The sequence below is a fragment of the Daphnia pulicaria genome, chromosome 12 (assembly GCF_021234035.1).
Source record: "Daphnia pulicaria isolate SC F1-1A chromosome 12, SC_F0-13Bv2, whole genome shotgun sequence".
NCBI lineage: Eukaryota > Metazoa > Arthropoda > Branchiopoda > Diplostraca > Daphniidae > Daphnia > Daphnia pulicaria.
Genome location: NC_060924.1, coordinates 667385 through 694849, shown reverse-complemented (window position 1 = coordinate 694849; position 27465 = coordinate 667385). Strand labels below are relative to the sequence as shown.

The following is a 27465-nucleotide window of genomic DNA, read 5'->3' as shown; positions in this document are numbered from 1 at the left end:
CCGTGTATTCATCGCAGACCCCAAAGCTCCGATCTTGAAGTAAAAGAATTTCTAAAGGTATTTAGCCTTTTGATTTAAGGTTTTTGCCGTGTTGGCGTATACGTGTCGAGCGCTATATGCAACCTGTTTTGTCGTCGGGTGCAATATTCTTCCTACTACGACAAAGTGGGCTCATCAGGACAACGGGACTGTGGACTGGCCGGGGTTGATGGCCATTTGATTTCTCGTACACGAAATGAGAGATGAATACGTTCGGTGTTAAATTTTCAAGGATTGAGAACGTCACAAGGAAACATAACAGGGTCGACGGGTATAAAGTCATAAATAAAAGTAGCTTATTGCGCCTTATATTCGGAGAGTTAGAAACTAAATTTAGATCCCACCTTTTCAAGCGCCGAGTGTTTTCTTTTATTAGTGTCGCAGTGCTGTTAGTAGTAAACATGCTTGACTGAGTTTTTAAATAAGAGTCGACGGAAAATCTTCGTTATAAAATTTACGTGTATAAGGCAACATCTTTCTCCATCGGGACTTCTTGTAGTGAATCAACCTTCGTTGGGAGACCGCTCATTATAAGGTAAACTGACCTTTTGCATCTCTTGCATCGAAATTTAAACTGAACAAAATTTTTATCTTCTCGATTTTTATGCAGATGAAATCCGCGCTGTTCCTCTTATCGGTTCTGATAGTTCTGTCCAAAAACAGCAGATGCGCCAATAATCAAGGGACATGGAGTACTGGTTGTCGCATTATTATCTGCCACATCCAGCATTCAACAATTACAATAACTACCATCCTTTCAACTATGACAATCATTCTATGACAATCTTGACAATCAAGGCTATCCTCCGTTCTTACGTCGCTTCACATCCGCAAGACCCATGGATACTGCCGGACACTGCCTCGCAAGTAAAATCACGCAACTTTTAATCGGCTGTTCATTAATTTTCTGATTCAACTTTAATTTCAGGACAACAAAGAACCTTATGGAATGAACATCATGGAATCTAAAGATGTTTTTGGTGAAGGTGAATTTCCAGATGCCCAGTCAAGAATCAAAGGTTTCAATCGACACCGGCCGTTATTATTCCCAGCCAAGTCGCCGAAAGACCCTCGAGTCGTCATCAATTTGGCCAGTCAATCCAATTTCTTCATCAGAGAAATGAAAATGATCACCTTCACTATGACGTCGTGTGTGACCATTATTACTAGCGTCCAATCGTGCATTCCCAGTGCGGATTTTTCACCGGTGCGGCTGACAGGACTTGTCGCCGGAAGAGACGCGAAATCGTCGAAGTTCGCGGCTTCCGGTCGGAGGAATCTCAATTTGCCATCGCTCCATCTGATGTACAACCGTGAGTACAACAAATACGTACAAATGCAACTATGAAAATTATTGGTGCTGTTTAACGGTGAAGTCTACGGTTCTTTCGTCACGGGTGGATCCGATAACGACCGGAAAGAATTCCGGCCACTTGATAAACGATCAGATGATCAACCCTGAGATTGTTTCTTCTAACAACGAAGAGACTCTGACTGATAAGGCCGGAGTACACAACACCAGCAGTGGACGGAAGTTCACGAGGAAAGCGATTGTTTTTCCACTTGTTGACAACTTCGACCCTCATCAGTTACACGTTCATTCCGACAACCATCACCAAGACTGTTAATCTTTCAAATACGTTCTACTATTTTTATGGCGGAGGTCAGCTGATTTGCCGTCCGGAAGGCTACGCTGTTTGCCCTCACACATCACAATTTTTTGGATAATAAGCTCCCAGAGATGTATCTTTAAAATCATTTCATTTTCAATATCAGGAATAATCATGCTTTGTATTTATTCGGCCTGACTTTTATAGTTAGACATTTGAAACTTTTTCTAGGTTTTTAAATTTTGAATTTTAAAATTTATTAGACGATAAATACACGACGCTATCTTCTTACTGTTAATGTCGTTCATTCTCTCTTGACCTCGAAGGGGGTCCTGGAAGGTCTTATTGAGGCGATTCTAAAAGTAATTATCTGCGTAGAACTTGTTAAGACGAATTAAGTTTTTTTTGTTGTTTTTTTTTTTTTTTGTTTTGTTTTTTAACTTTTATTTAGATACAATAATCTTATCCCTTTCCTTCAGCGTCAATTTTTTACTTCTATCGATATCTTAAGAATAGCTGATTAGTGTCGTCTGCTTTGAGTGCTTTCGTTTCGGTTACAAGTTTCGATAAAGTCATAAAGCAGTAGGCCATGGATAAAGAGACGTTTAAGAAAAATTTTAAGATTATTAAGAAAAATGTTTAACGATCACTTTTTGAAAATGTATGGTGCACGAAACATATCACTAAATCAAATTATAAAAATGTGATCGTCGTATGAACTCTGGGTTCTCCTTCTCCACTCCAGCATGCTGTTATATTGGCAGGTAATAAAACTAAGAATATGAATAGAATTATTATGGGAGCTTAAATAGTGTTCCGAATATGTGAAATGTGATTGCCTGACCAGCATTTACCATGTAAGCCCCCTGTCGATGCATTGTTTGTTTTCACTGTGTAACCTTTTCCTTAGTGCAGATTTGATGCCAGCTGAGCCAGCCATCGTAACAACATGATGCAGGTTTTTCTTGTGCTGGTAATAACGATCATCAACTCAGTATCATCAATAAAATCATTTGTAATTAGCCAAGTTTTATTTCTGACTGGCTAGAAATTTTAATGACTTGCTTGCTGCAGTGTACATAGAAACCTGAAACCTGCTGTCTCATTTTCAACTTCTCCTTACTTTACGTTGTTTCTGCAAATATTTTTTTGTAACCCATATTTTTTATTTTTTATTCAGATAAACAACATCCCGTTTGATTGAAGATTACCGGGTGTCGTCCGAGTTGTATCTCTTCTTCCCCTTTTTACTTTCCTCTGTCCTCGTGTACTGTACACCAATGTCAGTGTGGGTGCATCTTGTTTCTATGACGCCTGGGCCTGGGGTTTTCAACTCTTCAGTGGCCGGATGGAGCAACTGGGGATGCCTGGCTGTATTTCCCAGGCTTAAAGGTAGGAAAAATTTATCTCTGTGTTCTTCCTTGTTGTCTATTTGGTAGCCTTGATTATAAATCGTTCCTGAGCTATGCATCTAACTGGAACTATTTTCTCTTGCCGTTTTGGGGGTTTTCTCAATCAGGTTTCATTAAAAACGATACGGTGAATGAACCAACCATTTAGCGAATAACAATAATTATATTTTCCTGATTCATCTGAGCACACTACCGGTCTAGCTTAAGCGTCAATCATGTATCGAGCATAGCTTCACTGAATATAAAAGCCCGACCGTATTTTCTATGGGATATCAGTTCTCTCTACATTTGACTCCAGTCGATGCTTATATAGAGAGATCCTCGTTCAACCCGATAACTTCCAGCCAAGCGCAAAAGCCACACGGTTTTTATTGAAAAGGTATCAATGAACTTGCTGCCAAAACAGCTCAATTGAACTTCAATTTAATTGTAGTTGGAGAACGTTTAATTTTAATGATCCACATTTTTTCCTGGTTAAACAGTACTCAAAATGAAGTTGACCCTGATCTTCCTGTCCATTTTTGTGGTCATTTCTCATCAGCAATATTTCCATCCACGGATGATGTTCGGGTTCCCTTGGATGTCACCGTTTGCTCAACAACCCGTGGCAGTCAACGATTACATATAGTGTTGCTCCTATTATTGATTCCTTTTCTTTCGCACAATCGTGATGAAATGTACGGGTTTTGTAGATTGAAAGGGTTAAACGGATAACATCGCTTGACACGTCTTGCAAATCACCCGGATGTTGCGCATTTGAAAAGTCAGGCCGAAAGTTGATTTTGTTCTTTTTTGCACTTTTCTGTATAAGTTTTCCAAGATGTGGAAAAAGCTAATTAATTAGACGTCTTCGTTATTGACTTTGCTTGAACCTCAAACAAATGTACAAATTTACAGCAATGCCATTTTCCTCTCTATTCTACATATTTTTGGCAAGTATAAATATCGTGCTGCACATCTTCGGCCATCACATCATTCGGATTCAACTCGAATGGCCAGCGCGTCATTCAAGGCCAGCCGGAATCGCCTTCCAACAACAGAAACAACGAAGCCGCCAATGTCTCCGCCGGATCGGCCATGTCGCCGTCGGCTGGATGTGAGGATTCGTCGTCTCATCCATCGTCGGCGGCCTCATCGTCCAACAACAACAACGATGGCCGCGACGCTGCCGGAACGCCCCTTTCGGATGCGGCGACGGACGATCGACTCCGGACGACATCCGCACCTCTCGACGTGAGTCCCACTATTTTTTCCTTCTAGACGTAAGAGAAAAAGAGACGGCTGAGGCGTCTGATTGGCTGCGTCGATTTTGCGGGGGGCGATAGACGTGGCAAAGAAACGCCGACAGAGATGGGCCAAGCTCCGCCTTCCTCCACTTCCTCTGAACCTTTTGACTGTGGCCGAGTCCGTCCAATGGGTGACGAGTCTCTCGGTCATAAAGGAAAGTTCGGTGGCAGACGCATGCACGTCGCAGCCATTTCATCTTTTTCATCTTTTCTCTGTCGACTTGTGAAATTTGGGCGAAATCAGAAACGACGACCAAGGGATGCGCGTGTAATCCATGCGGAACTGGTTGGATGGGGGGAAATATTAAAAATAGATACCACGACATTTAGAAGATGAATCATTTTGGAAAAAAAAGTGTCAGAATTGTAGGAGCAACTCGTTAAAAATCGTAACACGGTCACATCTCTTTTTTAACTCAACTACCGAAAATTTCATCTTTTTTATTGGCCACGAATTTCTTTTGAAAAGGAACAACCAAACAAAAATTTCTTGTCTCCAACTTGTCGTTTTTTTTTCTTTTTTTGATAAATGGCGACACCAACTTTTCCCTCGAAAAAATGTTTTTTTGTGTGATCGTTTCTTAAAAATCTTCTCCTTTTTTCGGGTTGTTCTGCTCATCCTCATCACTCAACAACTCCGACATCATGAGACCAACTCGTTGTATATCCTCCAACTGTTAAGGTAAAATGAGAGATTTATTTTGACTAAAAATCGAAATGATGCAGTCTAATATTGTGTCATCGTAATAATACCTTAAACTTATTTGGATAAAAAATCCCGGGTCGAGAAAATATCACTTAACGACCTAAATGGTCATACCCAGGAAGGGGAAGAGATCCTCTGTTTGAAAAACAAAATTTTAAGTTGGCATGAAAACGTAAAATGTAGTCTGATAAGAAAGATGCAACAACAAATAATTTACCCAAAATTAAGAATCGCTTGATTTTGAGGTGATAGGGGATCCCATCCGTCGAAAAATTCCGGAAGGGCCGTGCGCAACGTCAATGTCAAGTCCAACTTCTTTTTCACGGTCTCCACGCTGTACTTGCAGCCGCGTAAAAATCTCAACAGAAATTTCGCGTCTAAAAATGTGAGTTGAATTTGAGTTCGTGATCGTAGTCAAAGAATATTAGGAACCCGTAAAACGTACCTAAAGGCATTGCCTGTAAATGAGGTTGCTTTTTGGCCCATTCGCGGAGCGCCAAAACACTTTCAGTTCGCCGATGCTCATCTTCTCCAAGTTCTTTTTCGGCCCGCTCGATGATTTCAGGTGCCAGGTTCGTAACGTAGTCCAATTTTTCAGGCATTTTGAGTGCTGATTTATTTTTCTCCGTCTAAGATATCCTGTAATAATTATCGTATGCGGTCATTTTACACTAGCACACATCGAGCGCTAGTAAAATTAGAAAATTAAATCTGGACAATGTTTCTCTTACCATAAACTCACACCGACTAAGTTATTTTTTGAACACTAAAAGTGGTCATTGGTTTTTGTTTTTGGTGCTCGCTTTGATTATTCCGTCAAGAAAATAAAAACGATAAACACGAGAATAACATTTTCTTATCGGAGATATTGATTCAGATTTAGAAGCTATCCATTTCTACGTGACAGACTTGGTGTCACCGCTAATAATTCGAATCATCGTCTCATGCAGTGATATCGTAGTATAAAATCTCGAAATTTTAACCAAATGCCCTCATTCTTTGGAGGAAATATTTTGTTGAAAATCTGTCCTTTTTCCGATGAAGGACCCTCATTTACATAGAGTATAATACTACGTTTTATGTAATAATAAAGGGGAAAGCCAGTATAATAATAAGCTATCAAAATAAGCATTGATTGTCTCGTAACTACAGAGAAAAATTCAAATGAACAGCATGACTTACTAAAAATGTTACCTTTGTTGAATTTTGAATCTAACTATATAGATAGGTAGGCCTATCTGGCACCAAAATGCATATAATACAAGTAGGCGTTACTTTTTCACTGATTCTATTGTAGGGTCAATCGCCAACTACGCAGTCAGCCTTATTTCAATGGAAAGCATTAGGCCCACCAAGGATAAGTCAAAGAAGAATTTTCACAGAATAGAACTTGATTTCAGTAACAAAGGAATAAAAATCATGTGAGCATATATAAGAATAATTTTTCCTTGTGCCAAACCACTGGAGCCTCAGTGACGGGACAACAATCATCTACCACAATAAGTACCATAATCAAAGTTGTAAGCAATAAAGTGTAATATTTAGCAGAGATTTTAATAATTACATACTTAATTTGAAATTTCCACACAGATGAAATTGGTGTTGATCTTCTTGTCGGCCCTTGTGGTCATCTCTCACCAACAATTTTATCAGCAGCGCCCGGCCAGAGGAATGCTGTGGTGGTTGCCTTATTCGCCTCAGCGCCTTCTCAACAGTTACCAGCAACCGCTGTACAACGACCATCTCCAACAAGATGAGCTTCCATTTCAGCGTCAGTTGACATCACCAACTGAACACATTGACGTTGACGTCACCAACTTTACTCATATTATAGCGTATGCATGATACAGTACCTTATTATATTATTGACATAATGTTGGTTCGCATGCGGAAGGATCATATATTTTAAAATACATTATAACTAAAGCATACGTAAATGGATTTGTAATGTTCAGGTGGCAAAATGTGGATTAATATAAGGAGGCGCCATGTAATAATATTACCATCAATGCCTTTTACAGGAAAACTGAATTGCAAATATCAGCAAAATCGTCAAGTCATGTCCATCGTTTGAAAACGTCCTCAATTTAAGAACAAATTAAGAAGTAGTATATTTTTACGTCAACCAAATAATGATAGCACTTGAAGAAACATCTCTATTTAACGAAAGATTTTTAAATGACGGAATGGTGCGAGGCCAATTGTATTGTATTTCTTTTATTATTATTCTTCATAGTTGCGTTAGCATTTGTCGCAGTAGCTAGAAGTGTAGCGAATAGCATGTTGTTAATCTATAAGTCAACCCCTCCCCAGAGACCTTCATTAATATCAACACTGCTTAAAATCCAAAAATTGATCAGCGGAAATGACGCAGCAGTAGAAACTTTTCACAGAAAAGGCGGCTGCATCAAAGCGACAGGTGTCCGGTAAAAATAGGTATATAAACAACTCTTACACCTCGGCATCCATCGACTCATCTATAGTGTAACGACCAAGAAGCCAACACGCACTCCTGTTACTGTAAGCAAAATTTAACGCGAATTTCTGATTAATTCATTTATTAATTTTTAAAACTGTCACAGATGAAGTTCGTTTTAATATTCCTGTCGGCCTATGTTGTGGCCATCTCTCACCAACAATTCCAACAACGGCCAAGGAGTCTACAATGGTGGTCGCCGTATTACGAACCACTTCCGGTCGATCGTGAAGATTACATCCCGTTTTATCGTCAGTTGATGAGGCGCCCTTCAAGACCTCCTCCACCTTACTTTTCTCAAGTATAAAACTAACGACTAAGAAAGATTTATGACGATTTTGACCTGATTATTTGTGTTACATAGAATGTATATTACAATTCTAACCTGACTGAGTTGTTTAACGAGCCCAACCAAGTTGCTGTTAACGATGGCTTTCCTGACGCCCAGTCCAGGACAAAATCGTCAAATCATACCTCCACTTTGAACATGTTATCCATTCAAAATTGCGTTCCGGCATTCCAAGTGTCACCTGTGCCTGTTGCTTGTCGCCGCAAGAGACATGATGAAATTCAAGATTTTACCGGAGAGCAGTTTTCCATTGTTCCTTCGGAAACTCTCAAGTAAAACGATGGTTTTAATTTCTCTCTTGTTAAAACACTGGGAATTATAATTTGTCCTACCTTTCTCTATAGATTGATGCCAACACAACTTGCGCCATCATCGGTTCGAAACACAGAAGAAATTTCGTCGTCTAAAGACGACCACATCCACTACGGGGAAACATCGACAACAGACCAACACTTGAGAGCAAAACGGTTTTTCTTCATCAACAAGAATCAATTTGTAGTGTCTTCTACTGTGACATCATACTCATTTTTTTCCAAAACTTCTACAGTAACTGTTAATCTTATCAATCCGCCACCAGCTGTTCAATGTGCAGCTGAAGCTGATGGTAATGGTAATGGTAATGGTAATGGTAATGGTAATGGTAATGGTAATGGTAATGGCAAACCTCGAGTAGAAAAATGCGTTGCCTGTTTGCCGGCAGGCTTCATCGTGTGCCCTCGAGCTGAGGGTTAAGTATATACTTAACCCGCAGCTGGAGGCACACGTAAGTAATCTGCCAGTAAACTTTCATTTGAACGCCTTCTTCTTCAGAAAACGCCCAAATGAAAGTTTACTGGCAGATTACTTACGTGTGCCTTTTCTAAACCCAGCTTTTGAACCAAATAGAAGATCCAACTAAATTTTTTTTTCACAGTTGAATTATGAAATTCACATACGTAGAATAGTGGTGCCACCGGTATTAGCTACGCTATTATTTGTTATGACTACATCTTTTCTGTTTTTAAGGGTTTATTTACTCCTACGTTTACTATACGCTAATTATTTAACAAGCGATCCACGAATCAAGTAGACCAAAATCCCGGAGCGGCGTTCCAGATCTAAATCCGGAAAACGCCTTAAAAATATATAAAAAATATGGTCATGTTCGTCTCTGCACGCCGGATTTACCTGCGTTTGCAGAAAGACGAATTTCCCACCCGTTTACGAGATATTAAGCGTTAAAGTGTGGGTTTTTTGAATTTTGTCAGAAATGGGGGGTGCTTTTACATCGCTTTTCTGAAAAGCGAAGGAGCTATAGAAAAAACTAATTGTATAAAAAGGTTTATTGCTATCTCAACTAACAAAATCCAAAAGGAATTTTCTTTCCGGATTTTATTGGTTGAGATATGGCAAATTTCCTGAGAGGCTCATTTTTCCCTTTTCCCTCTCTGTCTGGCAGCCATTTTTTTGTACTCTCCGCCGCGCTCCTTGCGGAAGCAAGCAGAAGGTTTTATCTGTTGGCCTTCATTTTAGACCCATAGAAGTCATATCGGCCTTCATATTTATAGGAACCAAGCTGGCTTCCGCAAGGGGCGCGGAGGAGAGTACAATAAAAATGGCTGCCAGACAGAGAGGGAAAAGGGAAAAATGAGCCTCTCAGGAAATTAGTCATAACTCAACCAATAAAATCCGGAAAGAAAATTCCTTTTGGATTTTGGTTGTTGACATAGCAATAAACCTTTCTATAAAATTAGTTTTTACTCTAGCTCCCCCGCTTTTCCGAAAAGCGATGTAAAAGCACCCCCCATTTCTGACAAAATTCAAAAAACCCACACTTTAACGCTTAATATCTCGTAAACGGGCGGGAATTTCGTCTTTCTGCAAACGCAGGTAAATCCGGCGTGCAGAGACGAACATGACCATATTTTTTATATATTTTTAAGGGCGTTTCCGGATTTAGATCTGGAAAGCCGCTCCGGGATTTTGGTCTACTTGAATCGTGGATCGCTTGTTAATACATAAGGAATTCAATGATTTGAGTGCTTCACCATGTTTATTTCCACAATGGGATCATGCAATCAGAGAGACTGATCATCAGTCATCCGTTAGTCAAAATAACTGTAACAATGAATTTATTTGAAAACATTTAAACCTATTACAGTTGGGTATTATAGTTATTTACCAACACGCTTGAAATTCTAGGCAATCACTTCTTGGATGACCCAGTCCGGATTTTCCGGATGACCGGGCCTTTGATGCACGCGCTCCCTTTCCCCGCGGAGGGAGGGAGGGAGGGAGAGGATCCGGTGCGCGCGTATTTAAGGCATACGAAAAAAAACGAAATAAAAAAATTCATAACTCTTGAACGGATTGCGGAACAAGTTTCATTCTTTGAATGCGTGTTCTTCACAATTACACCTTTAACTCGTACAAATTTGGATTCGATCCAAAAGACCAAATTTGATCAGCTGATTATTAAAAAAAGCTTATTATTTAAAAAAGCCACTTCGATCGCTTTTCGGCGATTTGGATTTAGTTTAGTGGGGACTGGGGGGGGGAGGTCAATTTATATGATGTGATTTGATTGTGGCATGTGATTTGGAGCACAAAAACAACGCACTGATTAAATATGTAAATAATGTTGATGGTGACTAAATACGTAAGGACGGGTGGAACAACATAAGCCAATTATATTTTGAAATTACGAATATTTGGTATAAGGATTTGGGCGATCAATTTTCGGATGCAGAGGCCTTAACTGTCACGAAATTCGGAAGCGGAGAATTGGTTGATCGAGGATCGATCTGACTCCAACTCTAACCAACCGGTTTTTTCGTCGTAGGTTTCTTTGTCGTTGGCTTCTTGGTGGTAGGTTTTTTGGTGGTGGGTTTCTTGGTGGTAGGCTTCTTGGTAGTGGGTTTCTTTGTGGTAGGTTTTTTAGTTGTGGGTTTTTTGTGGTAGGTTTTTTTTTAGTTGGTGGGTCCGTCGGGGCATCATTTGTTCAGTTATAGGAGCTTCAATGTTGAAGAAATGTGTGCAAAATGTATGACGCATGTCCCGTCCCTGTGCATATGTTTCAACCGTTGCAATGCTTTTAGTTCCGATATACGAATATCAAATCCAGTTTGACACCAGAAAAAAACAAGAATATCCTGAGCTGGACGCAGATCTGCGTCCTAGATGCCTACCTGTGAGTTCTAGACGCATTTCATTTCTCGCCCGAATTTGTGTGACGTGTTGGCATGTAGCAGATTATCTACACCTGCATTTCACTTCCAAAAGAAAAAAAGGGTTTCAGATTAAAGCGACGATAACAGACATTGGTATGAAAAGTTTGAAAGACAGGCTGTCAACACATATGTGAAAATTCGGTGGGGAGACGAGTGAATGACGTGTGCTGACGTGTCCCATAAGGTACTAGGTTTCCATATAGACGAGTTGCGCACTTTGTTTCTCTTTGCCTGCATGTAACGATACTATTGGACGAGTTAGACCAAGGGGGAGGGTCGTTCAAATTTTTCCAGGCGAAAGTTAATTGCACGAATACTGGGGTGCCTTCAGTTGCTGTGGTTCACTCGTCCCAGGTTGGATGGAGTCCCTAACTGATGGTAATATATAAAGCAATAATTGTTTTATGATGTAAAATTGATGATTAATAGCTCATTAGCAAAATAAGAAAGATAATGTTTTAATGATTTTATGTGTTCATTCCGATTCTTTAAACATTTGACTTTTGATTAGCGGGTGCAATGATGATTCGTGGCATGTTATATAGTCGTTATGTGCCGATTAACGATATGGCTATATGGGACATGAAGCTATAAAGCTGAATGCAGGTTTGGACTGAAGTTATATCTATATGTTGTCATTCACACGAATCTGAAAATCGTGTTGAAAAACCTTGAGAGAGAAGAGGGGGTTTCCGGTTAGGGGAATTACACATTACCGATCAAGTGTCGGATATTTTACTCTTTTGTTTATTTGTCGTGCAGATCCTTCGGAACCGCTTCATCACTGGTCGAATCCAGCTTCGTCATCCAAGAGCTTGTTTGCCCACCGTCCACAGAGCGGTCTGTTTGACACGAAAAAGAATGACAATCGCGTATGTATAGAAGGGGGTTTTCATTTTTTCAAGTATTACGTAACGTACGTACAGGCAGCATATACGTAAATTGAACGAATCCGCATTCCGACCACCTTATCAGATTTGTTTTTATAAATAAAAGAATACATTTTAATATCAATGACACATAATAAAAATTAAGGTGAAATGCGGTTAAATGAGTGCAATCATCTTGGCTTGGTTTTAATAGCTTTTTTGCTTGGCGGTGGCATACGTGGACGTTTTTCTTATTTTTTCGTTGAAATCATATGATATGTTTAAACAAAATTTTAAGTATTTTTTTTCGCCCACTTTTACCCATCAATAACTTTGTTATCCTGCGGTTATCTTATTCTAGTTTACAAAGAGCTATACAGCATTTTAGTTTATAGAAAATAAAACCGGGAAGAAGTTAAGGAATGGTGGGCAAAAGTAGTCGTATGCACACTATAAGTAAAGGGTGAGAGAACGTAATTGACAAGGCCTCGAAAGGAAAACGCCCACACAAAACACAGGAATTGTTATACACACACAAAGAGTTCCCAGTCCGCCTTTTGCTTTACACAAATGACAAACGAAATAGGTTCGACGCGTCCAAACGATTCAGTGCTGGAATGTGTAAACAAATAAATGATCCACCTCTTTCGAAGAAGACTCAATTATCATTCAAGCGTTGTTATAATCAAAAGTTCTATTCAAATCAGGACAACTCGACGGTAGATAAGTCGAGACTACAAGTTCAGAGTCCTTACTTATAACTAATTAAGCCTCGTGTTTCAAATAAACATTATTCATCTTTTAGGTTGACTGTGCCACTGAAACTCTCGGAACTGAACTCGTCCGCGATGGCCATCTTGACATTAATCCCAATAACACGTACCGGATAAGTTATGTAACCATGCGAAAGAGGAACACACATATAACGTCAAAGGCGCCGTGTATTCATCGCAGACCCAAAGCTCCGTTCTTGAAGTAAAAGAATTTCTAAAGGTATTTAGTCCTTTGATTTAAGGTTTTGGCCGTGTTGGCGTATACATGTCGAGCGCTATATCCAACCTGTTTTGTCGTCAGGTGCAATATTCTTCCTATACGACGACATGGTGGGCCCATTAGGACAACGGGACTGTGTACTGGCCGGGGTTGATGGCCATTTGATTTCTCGTACACGAAATGAGAGATGAACGGAGATGAATACGTTCGGTGTTAAATTTTCAAGGATTGAGAACGTCACAAGGAAACATAACAGGGTCGACGGGTATAAAGTCATAAATAAAAGTTGCTTATTGCGCCTTGTATTCGGAGAGTTAGAAACAAAATTTAGATCCCACCATTTCAAGTGCCGAGTGTTTTCTTTTATTAGTGTCGCAGTGCTGTTAGTAGTAAACATGCTTGACTGAGTTTCTAAGTAGTCGATTCACTGCCACAGTACGGACAATCTTCGTTGTAACATTTGAACATTTACGTGTATAAGGCAACATTTTTCTCCATAGGGACTACTTGTAGTGAATCAACCTTCGTTGGGAGGACTCTGATTATAAGGTAAACTGACCTTCTCCATCTCTAAACCATTTTGATCTTCTCGATTTTTATGCAGATGAAATCCACGCTGATCCTTTTATCGGTTCTGATAGTTTTGTCCAATCAGCAGATGCGCCAATCATCAAAGGACATGGTGTACTGGTCTGCCACATCCAGCATTCAACCATTACAATAATAACCCTCCTTTCAACTATATGACTACAATCAAGGCTATCCTCCGTTCTTACGTCACTTCACATCCGCAAAACCCATGGACACTGTCTCGCAAGTAAAATCACGCAACTTTTAATCGGCTATTATTTATTTTCTGGTTCAACTTTAATTTCAGGACGACAAAGAACCTTATGGAATGAATAACATGGAACCTACAGATGTTCTTGGTGAAGATGAATTCCCAGATGCCCAGTCAAGATCAAAGGTTTCAATCGACACCGGCCGTTATTATTCCCAGCCAAGTCGTCGAAAGACCCCCGAGTTGTCATCAATTTTCCATCGCTCCATCTGATGTACAACCGTGAGTACAACAAACACTTACGAATATAGAGCTGGAAATGCAAATATGAAAATTATTTGTGCTGTTTAAGGGTGAAGTCTACGGTTCTTTCGTCACGGGTGGATCCGATAACGACCGGAAAGAATTCCGGCCACTTGACAAACGATCAGATGGTCAACCCTGAGATTGTTTCTTCTCAAAACGAAGAGACTCTGAGTGATAAGCTTGAGTACACATCACCAGCAGTGGATGGAAGTTCACGAGGAAAGAGATTGTTTTTCCACTTGGTGACAACTTCGACCCTCATCAGTTACACGTTCATTCCGACAACCATCACCAAGACTGTTAATTTTTCAAATACATTCTACTATTTTTATGGCGGAGGTCAGCTGATTTGCCGTCCGGAAGGCTACGCTGTTTGCCCTTACACATCGCAATTTTTAGAATTATAAGCTCCCAGAGATGTATCTTTAAAATCATTTCATTTTCAATATCATGTTTTGTATTTATTCGGCCTGAATTTTATAGTTAGATATTTGAAACCTTTTCTAGGTTCTTAAATATTAGATTTTTAAATTTATTAGGCGATAAATACACGACGCTATCTAGTTACCATCAATGTCGTTTATTCCCTCTTGGCTTCCAAGAGGGTCCTAGAAGGTCTTATTGAGGCGATTCTAAAAGTAATTATCTTCGTAGTAACTTGTTTATACGAACTAATAGATACTAAAATAATGTTGAACCGTTCAGCGGATGTCGATCACTGGTGAGAAAATCGCTTTTTTTTGTTTTTTAATCGTTTTTGGACGGTTTGAATTTAGGCGGGAGTCGATTTTGAATTTCTATCGATATCTTAATAAAGGCTAATTAGTGTCGTCTGCTTTGTGCAGTTCGTACAGTCTTCTTAAAAAAAGTTTCGAAAAAGAGACAAAGTTTGACAAGATAAAGAAACGGAATTACTTGTATTCATTCTTCTATCATGAATACATCATTTTTTGGAAAAGTAGATAGATACATGCATGCAAGAAAGATAGCAGAGCAAATAAAATTATTAAAATGTGATCATCGTGTGAACTCTGGTGTCGCAGCTCTCCACTCCATACTGTTTGTCAGGTAAATAAAACTAAACTAATACAAATAGAATAATTATGGGAGCTTAAATAGAAAAGTTGAACTAGCAATTATCATGTAGGCATCCTGTTGATGTATGGCAGTTTGTTTGCAATGTAAACTTCCCTTGCAGTGCAGATTTGAATCCTGAGCCAGCAGCCATCGTAACAACATGATGCAAGTTTTTTTGTTCTGGTATTGACCTGTCATATCAACTCATCAATAGGATGATGACTTATTTATGTTACTGTTATTCCTGCAAGCAGCCAGATATTTTAATGACTTGCACAAATGCAGTGCACATGCTAATGTAAAAAAATTTGGGATTACCCACTGTCTCGTTTCAACTTTTTCTTTCTTGTTGTTTCTATAAACACTTTTTGTAACCCATTTTTTATTTTTTCATTTAGACAGACAGCATCCCTTTTAATTAGAGATAACCGATGTCGGCAAAGTTACGGATTTCTTCTTCGCCTTTCGTTATCGTGTACACCCATGTGAGTGTGGGGGTATTCACGAGTCTGAAGCCCTTTTTCCTATCTCGCCTGAGCCTGGGGTGTTCAACTCTTCAGTGGCCGGATGAAACATTGTGGATCCCTGGCCGTATTTCCCAGGTTTAAAGGTAGGAAAAATTTATTTCTGTGTTCTTCCTTTTTTTACTATTTGGTGGTGGCTGTGGCGTTGATTATAAATCGTTCCTGGGCTATGCGGTTAACTGCATGAAACTATTTTCTCTTGCTGTTTTTGGGGTTTTCTCAGTCAGGGTTCATTAAAAATCTCATTTTTGTTAGACGACTAGAGATTAGGCACGGTTTTGTGCAACTTTTTCTGTGGGTAAACATAAATCAAATAAAGACCAAGGGGCACTTGGTACGACCCACCTCAAATTCCAGTCGAATGTCCTAGTCAAATGGTGAAATACCAGAGAAAAATTGCTGAAGTCATCGGTGATCGGTCCTCTACATCCTTCGACACATGTGTTTGAACATCGAAGGTAGGCCTAAATAATGACGGCGGTCAAATGTGAATTGCTTCGAACGTCGGGTCATTAAACAAAAAATAAAGAATGAACAATTGATAATGTGACTTTGTCCAACCAGCGAAATGTGACTGGTGATATTGACGCTCTACCATATACCATGCATATACTACCTGACAAGAGTTAATATTTGCCAACGTTCAAGTGCTCATTATATTGACTTATCCCCCCCCCCCTTTGTTGAACATCTAAGGATCGGATTGGCTCCACACAAACAGAAATCACTTGAAACGCGCGTGTCGGCTCATGTTGACTACATAAATCGTTTGGATGTTGATAAGGAAACGATACGGTAAATGAACCAACCACTTAGTGAATAACAATAATAATTTTTTCCTTATTCATCTGAGCACACTACCGGTCTAGCTTAAGCGTCAATCATGTATCGGTTATCGAGCATAGCTTCACTGAATATAAAAGCCCGACCGTATTTCTATGGGATATCAGTTCTCTCTTCATTTGACTCCAGTTGGTGCCTAGAGATCCTCGTTCAACCCGGTAACTTGCAGCCAAGTGCAAAATCCACAAAGTTTTTATTGAAAAGGTATCAATGTTAACGATTTCAAGAACTTGCTGCCAAAACAGCTCAATTTAAATGTGAATTTAGTTGTAATTCGAGGACGTTTAATTTTACTGATCCAAATTTTCCTGGTTAAACAGCACTCAAAATGAAGTTGACCCTGATCTTCCTGTCCATTTTTGTGGCCATTTCTCATCAGCAATATTTCCATCCGCGGATGATGTTCGGGTTCCCTTGGATGTCGCCGTTTGCTCATCAGCAACCCATGGCCGTGAACGATTACGTATTGTTGCTCCGATTATTTATTCCAATTCCATTACATCATCTCTGTTCTTTTATCGCATTTCCATAGAATGAGGAGGTATACCCTGGGTTGATGGGATTGAGCAGTCGCAATGACATTGATCAAGATGACGAATTTAACGATATCCAATCAAGAATCAAGGGCTTCAGCAGCAACTTTAACGGCTTGAGCCGCTACCGACCCGGTTCCTCTCTCAATGACCAACAGAGCGCGCGATTTTTTTTCAACTGGGCCAACACGGGCAACAACGCTAACAACAACAACAACAACTTCAACAACTACAATCCGTTTTTCAAAACGGCGACGTTCACTCTCACTTCGACACTGACCTTGGCTTCCATCCAGACGTGTGTCCCATCATTACAAGTGTCAGCTGCGCCAGTTGCTTGTCGTCGTAAGAGAAGTGAAATCGAAGATATTACCGCAGAGCAATATCCAATCAATCCGTCGGAAACACTAAGGCAACTATTATATACCGAACTATACTTTGATAAACATTATTTGTAATAACAGCAGTAACAAATTCCGTTTCAGATTGATGCCCACGGCTCTTTCGTCACCACAGGATCGCAGCGTTAATGCACTTTTGTCTTCTAGAGATGACGTCTCTGACGAATTGTCGACGGCAGATCATTTAAGAGAGAAACGATTCTTCTACGCCAACAAAAACCTATTTCTAGTCTCTACAACTATAACCTCATACGCATTTGTTAACACAACTGTCACGGTAACTGTTAATCTAATCAATCCACCACCAGCTGTTCAGTGTTCAGCTGTAGCTGCGGCTGTTGTGCCACAGTGTGTTGCATGTTTGCCGGCAGGCTTCATCGTGTGCCCTGCTCCAGCTGCGGTTTAAGTATTTAAAAATATTCATAAAGATTGAACTTAAATTATTCAAGTTTACTGGGCGAAGTGAAGTATCACAATGTAGTATGCTTACACATCCAGAAACAACAATGAAATATTTATTTAGATACCTTGTTATTGTTTGATTAATTTCTACAGGATCATATAACTATCCTTATTTCGTCTTATTTAGATATGTGCTACTTGTATACAATTTCGTTTACAAGTATACTGCAAATAAACTGCAAGAAACTTCACTTTTTTTAGTTGGAACTATAGGGAGAAAGTCGTATGCTGTGGGACATGCAAGATTCCCACATATGATACTAAACATTTTACTAACTATACATTTTCAAATCCGTTAGGTGGTATCAAATAATGTGACTAGCAAATACGGAACGCTACCGCACGTAGCGTACACGTCATCGTGTGGGGCAATACCAAAGTATCGCTTGGATGTTGATAAAGGAAGCGAAGAAACAGTAAGCTGTTAATAACCTAGCATAAAGCAAATAAAAGTTATGAAATTTCCCTGACTCATCTTTGCAAACTAAAGGTCCAGCCTAAGCGTCAATCGTGTAACATAGGTTGTATCAAGCATGTAGCTCCACCGAATATAAAAGCTAGGCCGTACGTCTAGGTGAGCATCAGTTCTCTCTTCATTTGACTCCAGTCGGTGCTTAGAGATTCTTATTCAACCCGATAACTTGCAGCCAAACACATCAGCAGCTACGTTCTTTAACTTAAAGGTATAAAAGTCTGCTTGCAGAACAGCTCATAATTTAAAAATTAATGGTCACAATTATATTAATATTTCTGATTTCTATAGTACTTAAAATGAAGTTGGCCTTGATCTTCCTGTCCATTTTTGTGGCCATTTCTCATCAGCAATATTTCCATCCGCGGATGATGTTCGGGTTCCCTTGGATGTCACCGTTTGCTCAACAACCCGTAGCCGAAAATGATTATGTAATATTGTTGCTTCAGTTATTTATTCCATTGTTTCATTTATTTTATTTTATTGCATTTCCATAGAACGAGGAGATGTACCCAGACCTAATAGGATACAGCAGTCGCAATGGCATCGATCAAGAAGAAAGATTTGCAGATACTCAGTCAAGGATCAAAGTCTACGGCAAAAACTTCAACGGATTGAGCCGCTACCGTCTCAATCCCTCAATTAATGATCAGCAGAACGCGCGATTTTTTTTTAACTGGGCCAACACGGGAAACAACGGCCTCTTTTCAATCTTCAACAGCATTCCTCTTTTCAAAACAGCGACGTTTACCTCGACGCAAACTTTGACCCTCATCTCGGTCGTGTCTTGTGTTCCGGGTGATCAAGTAATTGACGCGCCTCCTGCTTGTCGTCGCAAGCGAGAAGATTTCCGTGAAAATCCGGAATCAGACAGTCAATTTGAAATCCATCCTTCAGAAACTATTAAGTAAATAATTTGATAATTGACTCCTTTTTCTTTTTGGAAAATGAGACTTTTTTATTTTTTATTTTACTAAAATTCGTTATAATTCCTTTCTTTTTTTATGTGTCTATAGAGTCATTACAACAGCCACAGCTTCTGATTCCTTGGCAAATGATCAAAGCTTGGATCTTGTTTTGTCGTCTAAAGACGATATCACTCAAAGTGAAATGGGTATAGGTCCAGACGACAAGAATAAGAGAGGGAAACGATTTTTCATCAACAGAAACCAATTTATTGTCACTTCAGTCGTTACCACATACGCGTTTGTGAATCAGACTATTACGGCAACTGTTAATCTGTTGAGCCCACCACCAGCAGCAGGTGCTGCAAATCCTTGTGATCCCACCGTTGCCGGTGCATTTTGTGTACCCTGTCTACCGACTGGCTTCATTGTCTGTCCTGCCGCTGCTGGCTAAATCGGAAAATGGAGACTTAATTTCATAGTGAATGTATTGAAGGAAATGTATTAAATTCACGACTGGGGTGCGTTTTATGAAAACATAAACTTTTAAGTTGAGGCGCATGTTGATATTAGAACACATTATGGCAGTCTACACCATTTATGCAGCACTATCCTATTATAAGTTGCTGAATTTTGTAGAGTTCTTATTTGATTAAAGTAATTTCAATTTAATTTTCATTACAATTTGTTTTCTCGTTTATTTTTAATACGCATCGACTGCTACCTACATTTGATGTCTTTATAAAAAAGTATGAATGTGGGTAATATAATGAGCGATAGAAATATTGAAACCAAATTGACTTCCACCACCAGAATTCAAAATGTGTCTCGATAAATAAATAAAAGCTGATTCCTAGTACGAAAAATGATAAGGTCCCAGAAAACTTGTCGATAGCGGAAGCGATTTTTTTCTTCTAATCACAAGAGTAAAGCATTAAGCGAGGAAAAGCTGTAATCACAAGACCTTATACGTCCTTACGCATTAGCCTGGAATTATGCTGGTGAAAGGACAGACGGAATAGCCACTAGGGCGGCAAATCAGTCCTCCCCCGGGATTTAACATAGTGTTTAAAAGGCTGACGGTCTTGGTGACGGTCGTCGAGAGAAACGAGTAGCTGGTCACAGTAGCAGTCGTTACCAAGTGGATGAAGAATCGTTGTCCTCTCGAACGCAGCGCGGCTGGTGACGCAACCGACGATTCCTCCGTCGCATCCTCATTCAAATCTTCGTTTATAGAAGAAACGAGTTCGTGATTCAACGTCTGGTTTTTCTTCCATTGGCCATTCTCATTCGACAGTTCCAGTGACGTAAGTTCCGTCGGCTCTACCCTACACCAATGAGAAGCAACCAAACCATTTTGTCAATTACCTCTTTTTAAAAATTCTCCCGGTGTAAGAATAGGTCAGTTTTTCCATATTGCACTTACGGCTGCACATCTGTTGGAATGATGACGAATTGAGTGTCTTCCGGTTTGCTGATGTCCAGAGCTTCGACGATTCCGCCGCGTCTCTTGCGGCGACAAGTGATTTCAGCCGCCCCGGTTGCAAATTGGGCACTGGGAATGCACGATTGGACGCTGGTAAACGTCAACGACGACGTCAACGTGAAGGTAATCGTTTTGACTTTCCTGGTTAACAAATTGGGACTGGCCAAGTTGATGAGAAATCGCGGGTCGTCCTGGTGCTGCGGTTTGGGTTGCAAAAATGACGGCCGGAAACGAGTCGGGAAACTATTCACCGTCTTCCTTCTCCCTTGAACTTGAACAGGAAACTGATCCTCTTCTTCTTCGTCACTTGGATTTTCCACAGCATTCAAATAAGGCCTGGCCTTCTAGAAATTCATTGATTGAGATGCTAACGAAATTACAAATATTTTCAAACCGGAATTTTACTTGTGAAAATGCGGAGGGACTTGGTGGCATAAATGGATGGAACGAGTCGTCGTCATCGTCGGCTTGATTATCATCAGCGTAGTTAACGGGCTGGCGATTGTAATAATCGAAGGCAGGCCGTGGTGAGTAATAACGCGACAACCAAAAGAGTCTCTCTGCCGCAGTCGATGGCTGGCGGTGGTAGAATTGCTGGTGGGTGAAAACCACCAAGAGCGACAAAACTATGACAGCGATTTTCATCTGTAAAACATATGAGAAAATTATGCTAATCCAACAAGTTAATCAATTAAATTGTATTACCTTAAATGATGTGAGGAAGAGCCGGTCCTTTTACCGCGGAGGTTGGCGAATTACAAGGAGATTGAGGACTATGTGATCGGTTTTATACTCGGCGGTCTTTTTTCAAATTGGGATGAAATATGCATAATTTCCGAGTCAACAGTCGCAGACACATGACACCCAAGCAGGAGTAATGAATTGACAATAATTTATTAATTCACAGTCGAGCGTGTTAATAATAACGGAGACCCACTTTCGTCCACCTGTTGGTATGCAGAAGAGAATGCGGATGCCACACCTGGTGTTGCGGAGGTCGACGTCTCTCCTGTCTCCATCCAGCTATTTTTAGCGAAAAGTATTATTAGTTTATACCCTGATTATTTACGCGTTTCATAGTCTTTGTGAAGTGAAAAGGAAGGAACGACCAATGTTCTTTCACCTCGTATATTATCCTATCTCGCACAACTGCACAGCCTGAAAGCTTAATTGGATAATAATGAGCGATATGCTGTGTTTTTCAACATATTTTTAAGGTCTTCCAACTCTATGCTATTTTTAACCGCATTCAACAGACTGGGTGATGCCATATAAAGAACAGCAGTGACATCTAAAACAAACAATGTTAGCGCTGTGAGGGGAGTATGAGTTGGAATTAAAACACTTGGATGGACCTTAGGTGAGTCCCTTAGCAAAATAGAAATGCACATTCCATCGATTATTCGTACGTCAGATGAAGATGCCGTGGCTTATTTTTTATCAGTGTCTATTTTGCCTTTATCTTTGCATTCGTGTTTTTATATTTCTAGATGGATGGCCTATGGGACCTATGATTTTTAAAAATATTTTATTTGGCGGTCGAGCATCAATAGACAATGGCAACGCTGTTTCACCCATTCCGTCAAAGTACGTCTGCTCGGTAATCTCAGATCCTTCGAGCACGAGCAGGAAGCAGTGAGCCAGCAAGCACCGTAACTTGACTCCCTTAGCCTAATTGTCATTAGACCATTGCATAGACGGTATTTGTTCAGCTAGAAAACTAAGTTTAAAGTTTTTTTGTTAAGTTTGCCAACTGTGAATTGAACTTGGCTTTGCCAAGGTAGGTTAGGTTAAACTGAAAGACGCCGATCACGGGCAAAGCAGTCAAAGTAATTCTTCTTGTACTTTTTTCCATTACTATTGGAATCGGTTTACTACACATTAAGTCCGTACATCGTCCACAGCCTCCAACAGTATACCAGCAGTTGGCGTACATCGTTCCCAACCTCCTGCGATTCCAATGGGCCGCCACCCTGTTGTAAACGTACTTGACCCACAAGCACCACCTTCGGTCCCAAATTCCATATTTGATTTAAGGGAAAAAGTAAACAGACTAGTGCCTTATGAAAACGGAATTGGGCTAGTTCCTTTATCGTCAGTTTCGCTTGCAGCATCAAATCCCGTATCGCCGTCAAAGGAATTAGTTTACCCTGATGAAACGTAACAACTAATTTTTCATATCATTTTTCTATTTCTATTTAACCTTTTATATTCTTGCTCTAGGAAAAAGACTACACCTATCATTGCACTGGAAGTCCCTAAACTCGCGCATTCACTGGATCTTAATTTGTTTGAACCGGAATCGCCGGAGGTGGAGCCTGTTTTTCTAAAGGAAAGTGAGGAAGAACAGGAAACTCGTGTTGTGGTCGAGTTTTCTCATGCAGGAGAGGATGAACTTCTGACAGAGTTCAATAAGCAGAATTTGAAAGCCGTCACTTCTTGGTATCTTCAGCACTATTCAGGGGACAGGAAATGTAGGATACTCGCACAACTTGTGCATTTAATCAAAACAAACCCGATTTACGATGGTGAAGGCAGTAATCAAGCAATGTCACCTGGGCATATTGCCTTCAAGATATTACACACCGCGTTCGTTGATGAAGAAGGTATGGTGTCACCGTAAAGAAATTTTATTAGTTGTTTAATATGTATAATTAATTAATTTCTTCTTTCAGGCAATCCTACTGTCCTCGAACCTCGGCAACGACAGGCCTTATTTGACCTGATTTTTTTCGTTTTGTATCATTTTTTGGAAATTTCCATGACTGCCGACGAGGATGAAAGAATAGTTCAAGCAGAATTGGCGAAAAACTTTCTGGAACTGCTTATGGCTATCCAAGAACTAGTGCCTTTGGAGGATTTTATAAAACATCCAGGATTACTCCAGTTTGTTGCCAAGTGCTCACTAGAAGTGTACTGGTCCAAAGAAGAAGATGAAGAAGATTTCTTAGATGTGGTCGTACCTCACATTGAACGCGCATTAATGTTGTTAACTGGTCAGCTATTGTATCTTTATTATATTGGTTCCTCGCATTTTAAAATAACCCAAAATCTCTTCGATTTTATAATTCCATAAAATTATTAAGAAAATTCCGTCATACGTGAATTTTGATCTGGTACGCCAAGATATGGAAATAGCAGAACACTTACACCAAATACTTGGTGATTTCAATCAACGTAAAGGAGCAGACAGGTTTAATGCTGGAATTGTTGGGTTGTATGAGGATTACACAGATGCAGCCGTGTGTAATAAATCTCGTAAGTATTGAACTGTTATTACCTATTCTCCTAAGTAATTCAAATTCACGCTTATATCATGCTCTTCGCGGAAATTTTATTATGTCTATATTTTTTTAAATTTACCAGTATTCCAAGCATTGCTGCCATCCGGCTAATAGTAGGCGCGGTCATTTATAAAACTGAATATTGAATCATCCGCATCAATTTTGTTAAGTTAACCTGTTAAGTTCTCATCTTATATGGATGGACTCGTGTGTGTGATAACGACCCGGGACATTTCGATCAAATTACAAATTGCCGTCTCTCTTTACCCTCATATTTTCAATTTTCACCATCGCTAAATAAAAAAAACGTATCACACTGTATCAAAATTCTCATTAATGATGTTCATTTTGTCAAGGCAAGATATAGTTTGTTTGTAAACACAAAATAATTTATATTAATTGATGGAAGTGTGGAATACGAGAGAAATGAGTTACAGTAATAAATTTTTTTCCGCCATAGGGCTCTCATGCTTGTTCTACAAACCGTTTTTTTAAGGCCGTAAATGAGCAACTAGCTGTATGTGTGAGGCCGTTGCCGTGGTTAATGAAGTAATCAAGGTTGCAAGGTTTTGAAAGGTGTAAAAATTGAAATCATGTTGAAATGATAAGCCTTTAGTTATGTGTTATGTCAGGATGGTCAGAGGTATGGAGTTCTTTTCATACCCATGGTTATGCTTTTTCTTTTGGTTTTGTTGATTTTATGTGTTTGTTTTCAATAAGGAAAATGGAGTATTGGAGTAGGAAGGAAAATGGAGTAGGGTGTTTTCGGAACAACATAAGCTGATTTCATTTTGAAAATACGAATATTCAGTTTCTATTACGCCTTTATCTTTGCATTCGTGTTTTTATATTTCTAGACGGCCTATGGGGCCTATGATTTTGAAAAATATTAAATTTGGCGGTCGATCATGAATTGGCAACGCCGTTTCACGTCTGCTTCTGCTCGCTCATATCAAAATCGCCTCAAAAATGTGCCCGACCAGCTCTATGGAACGCCGTTTGTAGCAGCGAAAACAGACACCCCTTTTTTTCTTTCGCACCCCTCTTTGTCTCGTTGTCTGCTTTAGTCGTCTGCTAACCGTTGCCAGGTAATCCTTCCGCAGCGTTTATTTTTTTGAATTCAAGTTATTAAATCCACTTTATAATTAGATATTTATTACTTCTATTTAATTTTAATATTTTTTCGCATTTATTAGTATCTCCCTTTTACTTAATTTTCATATATTTGTGAACAAAACAACACCAGCCCACACAGCTGACTGCTCAGGGCTCACAACAGTCGGAAGCCATTCACCGAGCCATTCACGTGCTCATTGTAATTATCAGAAGGAGCATGCAGTTTTAACTGTGTTTTACCTGTAGTCCAGGAGTGATTATTCTTAAAGAAATTTCATTAAAATATAAGATAAATTGTGATTTCAACATCGAGGAAGAACCGCGTTCTTTTTGGAAAGCATTAAGGCTTTTTGTGTTCCTGTCAACTATTGGGCAAGTAATTTTACCAAAAAATTGATTTCTTTCATTCTTGTAATCCTAATGTTTTCATTGTTAACAGCTTGTCACTTTTCAAGACACCAGTTATCATCAGTGTTATACTTTTTATTTGTGACAACTACTGGCCTGGTAATTTCAGTTAATGTGGTTTCGATTCCTTCATGTAGTCTAATTTAAATGTCTTCTTTGGGTATCAGCTTGCTTTTTAGTGATGGAACCAATGAATATTCCAATATCTCAGGAAAAACTCTTACAACTTGTTGACTGGGATTTTTCAGTAAAACAAATGGCAAAATGGTTTGGTTTGTCCCACTGGACAATACTCAGAAAACTAAAGCAATTCAAAATTTCTTGAAAGAAATTTTCTAATATTGATGATTGTGACCTCATGCAAGTCATAGCAAATGTCTTGGCTGATAAACCAAATATGGGTAATTTTATATTTAAATTTAATTTCCGTGGCTTCATTTAAATTGTTTGATTTTCCTTTGCAGGAGGAGATGTATATCTGAGACACCACCTCAAAACAAATGTAGGTGTCTTTGTCCAACGATGGCGTATAAGAAAATGTGTTCATGAAATCTTTGGATCCCAGCCAAGAGCCAAGAATACAATCAAGAGAAGACGTTATCAAGTGCGAGCTCCGTTGTCTATGGTACATTTGGACACTCATCATAAACTCATTAGATGGAGGTTTGTTGTTGTTGGAGCAGTTGACGGGTTTTCTCGAAAAATATTTTGTATGAAGTTAGACACCAATAATAAAGCTAAAACGGTCTTGAAGCATTTTCTAACCGGTGTCAAAGAACTTGGTCTGCCATCACGAGTAAGGTATCAATTTCCTCCCGTGATTCCAACTCAATTTTGTTCTAAATACTTCTTTCTTCTAGAACTGACAAAGGAAAGGAGAATGTTGGTGTTGCTCATTTGATGTTCCTTACAAGGGGTGGTAATCGGGCCAGTTTCATCAGCGGTCGGTCAGTTCACAACACCAGAATTGAACGAATATGGAGGGAAGTGTTACGTGTTGCCCTATCCCCTTTCAGAGAATTGTCCTAGTAAGTTTTCTAAATATGTTGTGTGAAGGAAAAGAATGTGGTTTTTAATGCTCACTTAATTTCAGTCTTATGGAAGGTGAAGGAATCCTGGACGTTTCGAACAACATGGACATATTTTCACTACATTTCGTTTTCCGATCCCTGATTGAAAAATCTTTAGATGAATTCTGTGCTATGTGGGACTCCCACAAACTCCGCACCGAGGGTTTATCTCCCATTCAACTATTCACTTTAGGAATAGAAGAATTGAAAAGACGATCCTTGGTAGACGGGAAAAGCTATACAGAATTGCAGCAATTTGATGTCGACATGCAACTTGTAAATACCATACAAAATCATTGCATCAGAGGAGTTCGTGGTGTCAAAGTGCCTGATATTGTCTGTCCATCTGAAGATACCTTGGCGGAATTGAGAAACCATTTCCCAATCACTAAAATTACATTTGAAAATTCCGTAGAAACGTACCTTTCCTTCCGCTATGTACTGAACGCAATGAGTAACGTTTAGACGTTATGTATGGTACTGTTCTCATAATATACGGGAAATCGATGAAAAATTCAGTGTTCGTATTTCAACACCTTTGACCTTATTTACACTTTTAAGAAAACCTTTATATTTTCTTTACTTTCTGTTCAAGTAAAGTGTGCTGTAATAATAAATATGATAATAGAGAATAACCAAATTGGGTAGCTAGTGAACATTAGCATGTAGATAAAACTGGTAGGTTGTGTTCCGGTGTGACCTGCTATTTAAAGACTTCGTGGAAAACTGCTGCGCTTAAGATTCTGTGACTCTTGACAATACAATAGGATCGTTACGGACTCTCCAGAACAGTACTAGAAAAATTTTTGATGTTACATATTCTTCAAATGGCTAAAAGGGTTGATGTG

The 27465-nt window shown here is 39.4% G+C and overlaps 7 protein-coding genes across 20 annotated transcripts; 6 read left to right on the top strand and 1 right to left on the bottom strand.

Moving 5' to 3' along the window:
* Window positions 1-812: 812 nt before the first annotated feature.
* Window positions 813-14594, top strand: LOC124316552. 2 transcript variants are annotated; one of them, XM_046782561.1, is made up of 3 exons: window positions 813-906; window positions 968-1396; window positions 14216-14594. In XM_046782561.1, the coding sequence occupies exons 1-2, from the start codon at window positions 817-819 to the stop codon at window positions 1385-1387; spliced, it is 510 nt and encodes a 169-aa protein (XP_046638517.1). In that variant the 5' UTR covers window positions 813-816; the 3' UTR covers window positions 1388-1396; window positions 14216-14594. The 2 variants fall into 2 exon arrangements, with proteins under 2 accessions (XP_046638517.1, XP_046638516.1); XM_046782560.1 differs by lacking the exon at window positions 14216-14594 and adding an exon at window positions 1416-1903 and having other exon boundaries at window positions 968-1352.
* On the top strand, window positions 2234-18226 carry LOC124316454. Of its 8 annotated transcripts, XM_046782424.1 has the most exons (6): window positions 14952-15104; window positions 15512-15723; window positions 16610-16684; window positions 16801-16943; window positions 17013-17425; window positions 17499-18226. In XM_046782424.1, exons 4-6 carry the CDS (start codon window positions 16809-16811, stop codon window positions 17818-17820), a joined length of 870 nt encoding a protein of 289 aa, XP_046638380.1. In that variant the 5' UTR covers window positions 14952-15104; window positions 15512-15723; window positions 16610-16684; window positions 16801-16808; the 3' UTR covers window positions 17821-18226. The 8 variants fall into 8 exon arrangements, with proteins under 8 accessions (XP_046638382.1, XP_046638383.1, XP_046638378.1 ...); XM_046782426.1 differs by lacking the exons at window positions 14952-15104; window positions 15512-15723; window positions 16610-16684 and adding exons at window positions 2234-2413; window positions 2830-3440; XM_046782422.1 differs by lacking the exons at window positions 14952-15104; window positions 16610-16684 and adding an exon at window positions 11432-11465 and having other exon boundaries at window positions 15536-15723.
* On the top strand, window positions 8007-8918 carry LOC124316558. The gene is made up of 2 exons (XM_046782570.1): window positions 8007-8150; window positions 8223-8918. The coding sequence occupies exons 1-2, from the start codon at window positions 8017-8019 to the stop codon at window positions 8608-8610; spliced, it is 522 nt and encodes a 173-aa protein (XP_046638526.1). The 5' UTR covers window positions 8007-8016; the 3' UTR covers window positions 8611-8918.
* On the bottom strand, window positions 9320-21490 carry LOC124316425. 4 transcript variants are annotated; one of them, XM_046782363.1, is made up of 5 exons: window positions 21445-21490; window positions 21145-21384; window positions 20680-21083; window positions 20233-20581; window positions 9320-9331 (listed from the first exon to the last, which is right to left on the bottom strand). In XM_046782363.1, exons 2-4 carry the CDS (start codon window positions 21382-21384, stop codon window positions 20236-20238), a joined length of 990 nt encoding a protein of 329 aa, XP_046638319.1. In that variant the 5' UTR covers window positions 21445-21490; the 3' UTR covers window positions 9320-9331; window positions 20233-20235. The 4 variants fall into 4 exon arrangements, with proteins under 4 accessions (XP_046638319.1, XP_046638318.1, XP_046638317.1 ...); XM_046782362.1 differs by lacking the exon at window positions 9320-9331 and adding an exon at window positions 19998-20167; XM_046782361.1 differs by lacking the exon at window positions 9320-9331 and having other exon boundaries at window positions 19998-20581.
* LOC124316721 lies at window positions 18648-19931 on the top strand. Its single transcript, XM_046782667.1, has 3 exons — window positions 18648-18779; window positions 18846-19255; window positions 19365-19931. Exons 1-3 carry the CDS (start codon window positions 18648-18650, stop codon window positions 19705-19707), a joined length of 885 nt encoding a protein of 294 aa, XP_046638623.1. The 3' UTR covers window positions 19708-19931.
* Window positions 21491-22535: 1045 nt separating the features above from the next.
* On the top strand, window positions 22536-24357 carry LOC124316370. The gene is made up of 6 exons (XM_046782279.1): window positions 22536-22568; window positions 22644-22899; window positions 22963-23345; window positions 23415-23735; window positions 23806-23997; window positions 24106-24357. The coding sequence occupies exons 2-6, from the start codon at window positions 22700-22702 to the stop codon at window positions 24132-24134; spliced, it is 1125 nt and encodes a 374-aa protein (XP_046638235.1). The 5' UTR covers window positions 22536-22568; window positions 22644-22699; the 3' UTR covers window positions 24135-24357.
* Window positions 24358-25048: 691 nt separating this feature from the next.
* Window positions 25049-27131, top strand: LOC124316424. Of its 3 annotated transcripts, none has more exons than XM_046782359.1 (7): window positions 25049-25111; window positions 25220-25515; window positions 25579-25646; window positions 25715-25948; window positions 26012-26348; window positions 26408-26575; window positions 26641-27131. In XM_046782359.1, exons 4-7 carry the CDS (start codon window positions 25906-25908, stop codon window positions 27080-27082), a joined length of 990 nt encoding a protein of 329 aa, XP_046638315.1. In that variant the 5' UTR covers window positions 25049-25111; window positions 25220-25515; window positions 25579-25646; window positions 25715-25905; the 3' UTR covers window positions 27083-27131. The 3 variants fall into 3 exon arrangements, with proteins under 3 accessions (XP_046638315.1, XP_046638316.1, XP_046638313.1); XM_046782360.1 differs by having other exon boundaries at window positions 25054-25111; window positions 25270-25515; XM_046782357.1 differs by lacking the exon at window positions 25049-25111 and having other exon boundaries at window positions 25158-25515.
* Window positions 27132-27465: the final 334 nt, after the last annotated feature.

Coding starts and splice junctions, on each gene's coding strand:
- LOC124316552 (XM_046782560.1), top strand. CDS start 817: ATGACAATCTTGACAATCAAGGCTATCCTCCGTTCTTACGTCGCTTCA. Junction 907..967: donor TGCCGGACACTGCCTCGCAA/GTAAAATCACGC, acceptor CTTTAATTTCAG/GACAACAAAGAACCTTATGG. Junction 1,353..1,415: donor GCTCCATCTGATGTACAACC/GTGAGTACAACA, acceptor TTAACGGTGAAG/TCTACGGTTCTTTCGTCACG.
- LOC124316558 (XM_046782570.1), top strand. CDS start 8,017: ATGTTATCCATTCAAAATTGCGTTCCGGCATTCCAAGTGTCACCTGTG. Junction 8,151..8,222: donor GTTCCTTCGGAAACTCTCAA/GTAAAACGATGG, acceptor CTTTCTCTATAG/ATTGATGCCAACACAACTTG.
- LOC124316454 (XM_046782422.1), top strand. CDS start 15,681: ATGAAACATTGTGGATCCCTGGCCGTATTTCCCAGGTTTAAAG. Junction 15,724..16,800: donor CGTATTTCCCAGGTTTAAAG/GTAGGAAAAATT, acceptor CTGGTTAAACAG/CACTCAAAATGAAGTTGACC. Junction 17,426..17,498: donor AATCCGTCGGAAACACTAAG/GCAACTATTATA, acceptor ATTCCGTTTCAG/ATTGATGCCCACGGCTCTTT.
- LOC124316721 (XM_046782667.1), top strand. CDS start 18,648: ATGAAGTTGGCCTTGATCTTCCTGTCCATTTTTGTGGCCATTTCTCAT. Junction 18,780..18,845: donor CCGTAGCCGAAAATGATTAT/GTAATATTGTTG, acceptor GCATTTCCATAG/AACGAGGAGATGTACCCAGA. Junction 19,256..19,364: donor CATCCTTCAGAAACTATTAA/GTAAATAATTTG, acceptor ATGTGTCTATAG/AGTCATTACAACAGCCACAG.
- LOC124316425 (XM_046782363.1), bottom strand. CDS start 21,384: ATGAAAATCGCTGTCATAGTTTTGTCGCTCTTGGTGGTTTTCACCCAC. Junction 21,084..21,144: donor GTCCCTCCGCATTTTCACAA/GTAAAATTCCGG, acceptor ATGAATTTCTAG/AAGGCCAGGCCTTATTTGAA. Junction 20,582..20,679: donor ATTCCAACAGATGTGCAGCC/GTAAGTGCAATA, acceptor TCATTGGTGTAG/GGTAGAGCCGACGGAACTTA.
- LOC124316370 (XM_046782279.1), top strand. CDS start 22,700: ATGGGCCGCCACCCTGTTGTAAACGTACTTGACCCACAAGCACCACCT. Junction 23,346..23,414: donor CGCGTTCGTTGATGAAGAAG/GTATGGTGTCAC, acceptor TTCTTCTTTCAG/GCAATCCTACTGTCCTCGAA. Junction 23,736..23,805: donor CGCATTAATGTTGTTAACTG/GTCAGCTATTGT, acceptor CTTCGATTTTAT/AATTCCATAAAATTATTAAG.
- LOC124316424 (XM_046782359.1), top strand. CDS start 25,906: ATGCAAGTCATAGCAAATGTCTTGGCTGATAAACCAAATATGG. Junction 26,349..26,407: donor GGTCTGCCATCACGAGTAAG/GTATCAATTTCC, acceptor TCTTTCTTCTAG/AACTGACAAAGGAAAGGAGA. Junction 26,576..26,640: donor CCTTTCAGAGAATTGTCCTA/GTAAGTTTTCTA, acceptor ACTTAATTTCAG/TCTTATGGAAGGTGAAGGAA.